This window comes from Dinoponera quadriceps, unplaced genomic scaffold (assembly GCF_001313825.1).
Source record: "Dinoponera quadriceps isolate SergipeBrazil2010 unplaced genomic scaffold, ASM131382v1 scaffold777, whole genome shotgun sequence".
NCBI lineage: Eukaryota > Metazoa > Arthropoda > Insecta > Hymenoptera > Formicidae > Dinoponera > Dinoponera quadriceps.
Genome location: NW_014555488.1, coordinates 3,273,044 through 3,281,593, shown reverse-complemented (window position 1 = coordinate 3,281,593; position 8,550 = coordinate 3,273,044). Strand labels below are relative to the sequence as shown.

At 40.5% G+C, this 8,550-nt stretch overlaps 2 protein-coding genes, 1 long non-coding RNA gene and 1 other non-coding gene across 4 annotated transcripts; 2 read left to right on the top strand and 2 right to left on the bottom strand.

Annotated features, from left to right (window-relative positions):
• Positions 1–71: 71 nt before the first annotated feature.
• Positions 72–2,866, bottom strand: LOC106744349. Its single transcript, XM_014619034.1, has 8 exons — positions 2,340–2,866; positions 1,727–2,224; positions 1,477–1,655; positions 1,203–1,276; positions 1,028–1,139; positions 802–864; positions 561–724; positions 72–264 (listed from the first exon to the last, which is right to left on the bottom strand). The coding sequence occupies exons 1-8, from the start codon at positions 2,554–2,556 to the stop codon at positions 132–134; spliced, it is 1,440 nt and encodes a 479-aa protein (XP_014474520.1). The 5' UTR covers positions 2,557–2,866; the 3' UTR covers positions 72–131.
• Positions 2,867–3,685: 819 nt separating this feature from the next.
• LOC106744345 lies at positions 3,686–5,616 on the bottom strand. Its single transcript, XR_001374438.1, has 2 exons — positions 5,059–5,616; positions 3,686–4,991 (listed from the first exon to the last, which is right to left on the bottom strand). It is a non-coding gene; the product is annotated as an uncharacterized LOC106744345 (long non-coding RNA).
• On the top strand, positions 3,898–3,971 carry Trnai-aau. The gene has a single exon. It is a non-coding gene; the product is annotated as a tRNA-Ile (tRNA).
• A 724-nt stretch (positions 5,617–6,340) lies between the features above and the next one.
• LOC106744341 (zinc finger protein-like 1) lies at positions 6,341–8,540 on the top strand. The gene is made up of 3 exons (XM_014619017.1): positions 6,341–6,634; positions 7,435–7,740; positions 7,798–8,540. Exons 1-3 carry the CDS (start codon positions 6,533–6,535, stop codon positions 8,344–8,346), a joined length of 957 nt encoding a protein of 318 aa, XP_014474503.1. The 5' UTR covers positions 6,341–6,532; the 3' UTR covers positions 8,347–8,540.
• Positions 8,541–8,550: the final 10 nt, after the last annotated feature.

The window sequence follows — 8,550 nt, the reverse complement described above, 5'->3', positions numbered from 1 at the left end:
TAATTATATATATATATAATAAAATTAAAACTATATATATATATATATATATAATATAAAGTTTATGTATATATGTATATAGAAAGAGAGAAGGAGAGGGAGAGAGGGGGGAGGGAAGAGAGAGAGAGTCATTATACTGGGGGACCGGTGGCATTGTCCTCCTCAAAGTCAGGTAAAAAGTCTTTGGTCCAGTCTTCTATCCTATCCACGTTCTCTAAAGTCGATGCGAGGACTCGCAGATTGTCCACACCGGACATTAGTTGCCTGTAAACAGATATATAATGTCGTAATTTGGTGGGATACGAGGCACAATATCCATTTCATATAATTTATAATACATGATAACAAATTCACTTTCAAATTGATTTAATAAATTCAGTTTTTCTCACTCTTCCCTCCCGTTTTTTTAATTGGTATTACGCGTTATGAAGCTACAGAAAGTTTTACAGAGAAATGGATCGGAATTCCAAACGGTTTGGAAATATAGTCTCTTCCAATTTTATTGCGGGTTACAAATCATTTAAAAAGCAATCATACAACGAATAAAATATTGTTTTCACCTGAGAGACACTTCGGCCGACGACGCAGCTGCAAATAAATCTCGGGCGAGTCTTCTGACGGTACGATTCATATTGGCAGCAGTTGCATTCGATTCGCTTTGTCCTGCTGCGGCAATACCGGCCCGGAGCTCACTGTTCTCCAATCGTAAGAATGATATCTCTGTCTGAATGGTGCGATCGAATAATTACGTTAGTTTCATACCTCATCTTTTACATAAAACTTTCACAAGTACGTACTAACCGTTAAAGCTTTAATCTCCTTCTTCAATGATGTGACAGTGCTTTCGGCGTTGACTGCTCTCTTCTGCAAAATACAAATGTGTTCAATTTCGTATAATCGTTTTATACAAATGCTACACGTAACGCATTGTTGGCACAATCGGATTCAACGTGAAGAAATAAGCCGGCGCTTTGTATAATAATAATAATTTTTAACGTAACATTGATACACTTGTTTCTATACTTACTGTACTCTGCTTTAGATTATCCTCAACCTGCTCCATTGCCTTCTCCAAGTGTGCTGTTTCCTCGTGCTCGATTTCTTTCCTGGACAACAATTCTACTTCCAACGAACGAATCCTGTAATTAGCGCATCATGTACCGATCACCAACATATGACAAATGAAACTTGGCAGTGATTACCTATCCGTTTTTTCACTAATTTGTCTTCGAGCCGCATCCAACTCGTGACGTAACCTTTCGTTTTCGAGTAAAAGCTACAACGCATAATTTGACATTATTTCCGCTGTTGACATACATGTGTATATATCAGTTTTATAACATCTTTCAATGCCTTCCGATCCCCACACATACATACTTGTGGTGCGCACATAGATTTTATACACAAGTATATGGGACCTACAATTTAACGCCGATTTCGAACGGCTATTGGCATTCGTGTGCAAAATAATCTTACCCTTCTCTCCGTGGATTCGGCCATACTCGGGTTGGGTTCCGAATCCGTCGTCCTGTTATGTATAGGACCGTCGCTCAAGAAATCCGGTAAAGACTTGTGAACACTCGTTTCGCCGTCTCGTGTGGTTGCATCAACATTGGGAATGGATTCGTTGGGAAGGGGCAGATCAAACGGAAAGTCTGCCGAGTGAAAGTTGCTTTAGGGAATTGTTGAAAACGGTACAAACCACCAAGTATGCATGTACAAATACCTGTGGGTTCAGGACGATGAACAGGAGTGCCAATAGGACACCTTTCAAAGGTAGGTAAGTCCAAGTGATTCGAATGCATCGAAGCTGAGTGATCTCGGGGTAGGCTCTTGTCCAGCATGCCGGTGAGATCAAACGGCAAATCGCACAGGACGTTGGAATCATCCCTCTTCTCGTTTCGTAATCGCGACTGTTCCATGCTGTTCAAGGCAAAGTCCGGGAGATTATCCATGTCAAGCAGCACCTGCTGAGTGGCTGGCTCTGCATGGTTCAGATAACACTGCTCTATGACCAAGTGATCTTGCACAAAATCTGGCAGTTCTGTAGGATTCCGGGAGGAGTAGACACCAGTTTCTTTAGCCTCGTGGCTGCCGGGACTTGATGCCGGTGTATAGTATACCTTCGGTCGCGCCCCGGTGTTATGATAATTGGCGGTGCCATTCTTCAAGAAGACCTTGAAACTGAAAGGATTGCTCTCGCGGCGCTCTCGGTTCTCCTGACCTGCGAAACGTTGTGAAAGACAAAATTTATAGACTTTATAGACTTTATAGAATTTATAGACTTTTGTCTCCTCAGAAGAAGAGACGATTGTAATAAACAAGAATTTGTGAAAGACCTGTCGGCTGTTCGACGCGGTTCCTGACGACGAAACGATCCGACGGCGACGAGTTTCTGCGCCCGCCGCGACAAACGGCGGCCACCTCCTCGTCGGACGACGAGGACGATGAGAAGACAACCTCGGCATCACTGACATGATGCTTCGTGTTTTTACGCAACGACGACGATCGATGACAAGACTCGTCGTTGCTCGTCGTCTTTTTACGATGCGCCATAATTTGCGTCCACGTTGCGACGAATCATTCAACAAGGTGCGTAACCCTCCTTCCGAATGCGCGCTTGACGTTTGTCACTGTGTGCTTACTGCTGATCGTCGGTTAGGTTAGGTGAGCGCTATGTGCACCACAGATGGCGGGCAGGTAGCACGCAATCGGTAACACAAGCTGCACTCCAATATTCACCGCCTGACCCATTCGATTCTTGAGTTCGATTAATTTCGTACATGAAATATTTCTCGCAGCGAACACGATGCACGTGATATCCAATGAGCTTTTCCAGAAGAGCCGCACGCTCATCGCGCGTCATGTCGCGCTACTCACAGACAACGCTTGCCGCGCGGCAAGAAGCGATGCGGTAGCCAATCAACGTTTTTCCATGAGACCTAAAAGTTTATTGGCTGTTTCTTACCGTACGGTAAGCGCGTCCTGTGGGCAGCCCTCGGCGCTGCAATGGTCCGTACGGCGCTCCAAAGCGCTTGCAGCGTCAAGTGGACCCTAGCTTTCGTATACGAAATTTCGAATACGAAATTAATCGCATTAAGAATCGGGCCTCGAATCATTTGTAACTATTCGTAATTTGCGAGTGATATCCAATGAATGCATTGTTTTCATAGCAAGAGCAGTACGCTCATTGGATATCAGTCGAAAGTTACGAATAATTACGAATGATTCAAGAATCGAGCCCCTGTTGCCTGTGGTTTTTACATTGTGCAAAAGGCTTAATGAATAGCAAAGATATAATGACGTGGCTCCTCAAATGCAGCCATATAGTATACTACTGTAACTATAGATCTTCAGCGCTGACAATGAATTTTGAAATACAATTGCGCCCGATGCTTTCAAACATCGCCAGAGAATCGACTGTGGTTACTGAGGAAGCTGTTTCTAGAATTTCGATTATATGAGTAAATATATACATTTGGTGGATAGTTACAACTGATGATTTCGCGAAAAGCTACTCGAATATTTACAAGAGAATACAACGTTTTATCAAGATAATAGAAACATATATTTATATATGATATTTCAAACGTAATTTCTCTATAGCAACTTAAATTATCAGTTGCATTTAGGAAGGTTATAATACGGTTATAATACGGTAAACGGGAATAAGCGCTCAGTGAGATATTTTATGTCCTTTAGATTTATTATGGATCCAAAAAATTACTTCGATGAAAGGTGATAATCATTCAACACTTGCACAAACGTTGTATTTTTCGAACACATTGATGCAACGTTCCGTACATACATTATCGTATTTTATTCGTAATATTATAATTATATATTTTCCTAATCTCTGTACGTCATGATTCAATTGTTCAAACACTCTCACCGACTGGCCTATTAGCTCAGTTGGTTAGAGCGTCGTGCTAATAACGCGAAGGTCGCGGGTTCGATCCCCTCATGGGCCAAGCTTTTTTTGCCTTTCGTCAAATGTACGCTTTCGTGGTTAAGATTAATTAGATTATAATGATGTAATATTATGCGATACGTTATATGTTGGAATTTAATTCTGATCGTTTTTTATACGACATCTCGTTTTTCTTTTTTATCGAGTATTATACTATCTAAACGTATTTACACATTTCGGAAATTTTTAATATTAATAAAAATCAAATTGACAAACATTAGGTTTGTCACTTTATCGTTTCTGTTAATAATTTCGATTATAAAAAACAAACCTGCACATATTGCCAATATTCTGAACTTACTTTTATCGATAGGAGTGTCTTAAATGTGACTTTTCAGCCAATCAGGTGCCTTTTAAGCTACTTTCAGGAGCACTTTTATCAATAAAAGTGAGTTCAAAAGGGCCGTCTCTACAATAGGCGTAAAGTATATAGCAGTAGGGATGATCGATGTTTGATAGACATCGATGTTCGCTCATTAAGGATACATTGTACAAGTTTATTGGATGTGAATTTCTAGAGTCCTTAATTGAGTCTATGCATAATTCCGTAGCGAAAATCGAGTAAATTTTAAACGCAAAATATTTAGCAAAAAAAGCGATTTTAATCAAATAAATATGTTCCATTCTGTTCAATAACTTTCTGCCACCTTTCCACGAGCTTCGTTATCCCACTTTCATAGAAGTCCTAAGATTTTTGGGTAAAGAAGTCATCCAGGTAGTTTTTGAGGACGTCCGCTTTAATTTAGCCAGTTGTGAGCAGTACTTGGTCGAATCAATCGTTTTGTTGGGTGGTAGCAGCTCATAATAGACGATTCCTTTCCAATCCCACCAGATATTGAGCATGACTTTCTTCGAATGTAATCCAGCCTTTGCGACCGTCTGAGCAGTTGCACTTTGACCCCGCACTTTGACCATGATCTTTTTCGACTGATATTGTTGTAGACAATCCACTTTTCATCGCCAGTGATCATCCGCTTTAAAAATGGTTCGTTTTGATGGCGTTTGAGCAGCGAATCGCAAGCTAAAATTCGGTCCATTACATTCTTTTCGCTCAGTTCGTGCGGCACCCAAACATCAAGCTTGTTTACCATCCCAAGCCTCCGTAAATGTCTCGAAACAGTTGATTGGTCAATGTTGAGGTTATGTTCATCTCTGTAGTCGTCAAATACCGGTCGGAGTCGATTAAAGCCTTGATCGACATTAGTAGTGACTGGCCGACCAGAGCGAGAAGCATCTTGGAGATTAAAATCTCCGCAACGTAATTTCGCAAACCACTTCCGACACACACTTTCGCTTACGACATTCTCTTCGTACACGGCGCATATCTTTTTGTAAGTTTGCGACGCGTTTTTGCCTTTTCGGAAATAAAAATGCGAAATGCACCGAAAATACACGTTTTTTCCTTCCACGTTCGAAATATAATTAAACTTCGTATACGTCACGGATTTCGATGAATACTTTCTTAAAATGTCGGCACAAATTTCAGCTTTCACTTAATGTACGGCATTTCATATGTTTGACACGTGTGAGCAGAAAAACAACTGCGAACGACATTTGTCGGAATTTTGCTACGGAACTATTCATAGTCTCAATATTTTCTCTAGATGTAACACCATCCTTACACCCGATGATGAACTACTGTAAAGAGTGACGTTCCTCTTCACTGTGGATTTCACGATCGATCTGCACTCCTTCCCTAGATACTTTGATCCATATCGATTTCCCCTTTTTTTCGTCGTGTAGTTTGTAGGTAGCACATGCTGTGTCTCTGAAATATTTCCGAACGACGCACACCAAACTACAGTACATTTCCCGAACGCAACCTAACATCAGCCTTTGAGTGTTTGAAAAGAAGAAAAAGCATCCAGTAGAGAAAGCAGCTTTATTCGTGAATCTGCATGATGTATGGTCTTAAACTTGGCTGAATCTGTAGCCGATATTTATAATTGGATCTTATATTTAAGACTATTTAAGTTTATCTTCAAGTAATGCTTCGTAGCCAATATACAATATGTGACGATGAACTTGAGACGATTTTATATATATAAGATCCGACTATGAATATCGGCCCAAGAGCATACACCAATCAGATTTACCAATTTTACAACAATTGCAAAGCTATTTTCTTTGCTGAACGTAACAATTGAGTCGTGATATCTGAAAATGAAATGTTTGGTAAATCGAAGCGCTTGAGAGCAAAAGACTGACTTGTCGTTGAGATGTACCAAAGCTTTCGAACGTTTATAAGCGCCACTTGATGTTATTATTAATAATTTATCAGATAATAGGAAACAAGGATGAAGAGCGAAGATATACATTTATCTTATATATTTTCGCGGTTTTTCCGGCGTGCGAACCAATTGGATGGCGGGCTGCCATTGGTTGTTTCCGGTGATCGAAATGTCAGACGACGTGGCCGACGGAGATGTGGTGATCTGTGTAATTAATGCGGCTGCTATCATTCGGAACTTTCAACATGTTATTATAATACATTCGTGGTCTCGGTGAAGACGAGTTGGGTTATCAATCGTTTTATTCAACGATCATTTCGCTCACGCAAACATGGGTCTCTGCAAGTGTCCGAAGAGAAGAGTAACGAATCAATTTTGTTTTGAGCATCGTGTTAATGTATGCGAACATTGCATGGTGACGAGCCATCCGAAGGTACATTGTCGCGACAACATTTTTAAATATTTCTATCGACACAATTCCTCAATCTGTATATTCCTCCGCGATAAAAAACTTTTTCACACAATGTAGTTTTAATATATATGTATACATATACATGCCTGTTGTTAATAATAGCTTGTTTCCATCTATTTGTTAATAAATTTCCTCTGTGTACTCATCAACAAAAGATAAATATTTGCCATCTGTTTAGGAAACAATCTATGACACGAGAAATACCAAACGAAGGGTTATTTAGGGGTCTTTGGGAGCAAAGCATGGATATTTCAATATCATTAGATGTATTGATATTGTTGATATCAGTCAAAGGAAGAATGCGCTCAAAATTGTGTATACTCAGAATAGCCTGCAGAGAATCTGTCAAGCTTATTCTTTATTCCCAATTGAAACATGTGATTAATCCAACTCATAACAAAATTTTTAATCTGTACCAAGCACTACTAACTATATCCCATCAATTGGGAGAGAGTCGCATTCACTTGGTGCAAATCTAAAGTAATATTTTTTTTCGGAGATTTATATTTTAGCAGGGAATAAGTTTGACATGCAGACTGTAGAATATTTCAGACGCGTACTTTCAAGCGTATAATATCTTCCCACAATTGATATTGGCCATATTGATGTATCTAATGGCACTTGAAAACATCCGCATGCCTCGAGTCCCATAAATAATTCGGTTAGTAAGGAATAGTCTTTCTCTGTGATTCTGTACTTTTATCTTACCTACCATATTATGAGTGCAAAGATTTGTTCATTCATTTGTTAATCTTTTTCAGTGTATAGTACAATCGTATCTGTTATGGCTTCACGATAACGACTATAATCCAATCTGTACACTGTGTTCTGGTCAATTGAGCGATGGAGACTGTGTAAGACTGACGTGTTATCATATGTATCATTGGGCATGTTTGGATCAGTATGCTAGAAATTTGCCAGCAACAACAGCACCGGCAGGATATACCTGTCCTGTGTGTAGACTGTGTATCTTTCCACAACCCAAGTTGGTATCACCAGTTGCCGACGTACTGAGGGAGAAATTAGCCGCAGTCAATTGGGCCCGTGCTGGTCTTGGTTTGCCGCTGGTATGCTGCTGGTATTGACGTGTTGAAAATGTTTTCTTATATGCTTTTTATTCGCAGCTAAGCGATGACAGGGAACAAAAGCCGGAGAAAGAATGTCCCTCGGTCGAGAACTTTCTGTACCAAAACCATGTGGCGACCACTTCATCGTCGTCGCCGCCTCAGATGGTGTCTCGCGGCACAAGCAGCAACTCGAACGTCAGCAACGTGCACATAGCGAATAATCAAAAAACGCCTTACTCCGTCGTGAACATCGACTCGTCCTCTCTGGGTCCACTATCCACTCAGGCATCCAGGAAGGTCTGCGAGGCCTACGACGATCCGAAGGACGTGTCCTTTGACCACGATGAGAACAAGTATCAGCGGAAATCTGCGATAGAGTGGATTCTCAGATGGTGGAAATTGATATCGACTAAAGCACCGGTACGACGGCGGATCGCGAGTTCCTTGTACAAGAGATACACCTTGATGGCCGTCGTAGTTGTTTTATTTTTGGTCGGGCTTATACTGCTCTGTTCCTGGTTAGGCAGAATGACGACAGACGGTGATCCGAGCTTCGACGTATTGGCAAATCCCAATCTGAAGTTCGGCGAAAAGTCTGTGGTTTAATATATCACGAGCGACGAAACGGATGGGAAACTTTCGGTGAAAGTGGTGTAATATTCGCGAGGCGCACGTATGTTATTAATTTGTGTGAAAGAACAAAAAAAACTCGCGGACGAACTCACATTTAGTGTAAGGCGCATTTGTTAATTTTTATGTAAAGTAAATATATATATATGTATATGTATGTATGTATAATATATATATATA

Bases quoted from the DNA above. Each gene is read 5' to 3' on its own strand.
- LOC106744349 (XM_014619034.1), bottom strand. From the start codon at position 2,556: ATGGCGCATCGTAAAAAGACGACGAGCAACGACGAGTCTTGTCATCGA. The intron at 1,277-1,476 runs GTAAGATTATTT...TATGCGTTGTAG, and splicing joins CCGAATCCACGGAGAGAAGG to CTTTTACTCGAAAACGAAAG. The intron at 865-1,027 runs GTAAGTATAGAA...TGTATTTTGCAG, and splicing joins ATAATCTAAAGCAGAGTACA to AAGAGAGCAGTCAACGCCGA.
- LOC106744341 (XM_014619017.1), top strand. From the start codon at position 6,533: ATGGGTCTCTGCAAGTGTCCGAAGAGAAGAGTAACGAATCAATTTTGT. The intron at 6,635-7,434 runs GTACATTGTCGC...AATCTTTTTCAG, and splicing joins TGGTGACGAGCCATCCGAAG to TGTATAGTACAATCGTATCT. The intron at 7,741-7,797 runs GTATGCTGCTGG...TTTTATTCGCAG, and splicing joins CTGGTCTTGGTTTGCCGCTG to CTAAGCGATGACAGGGAACA.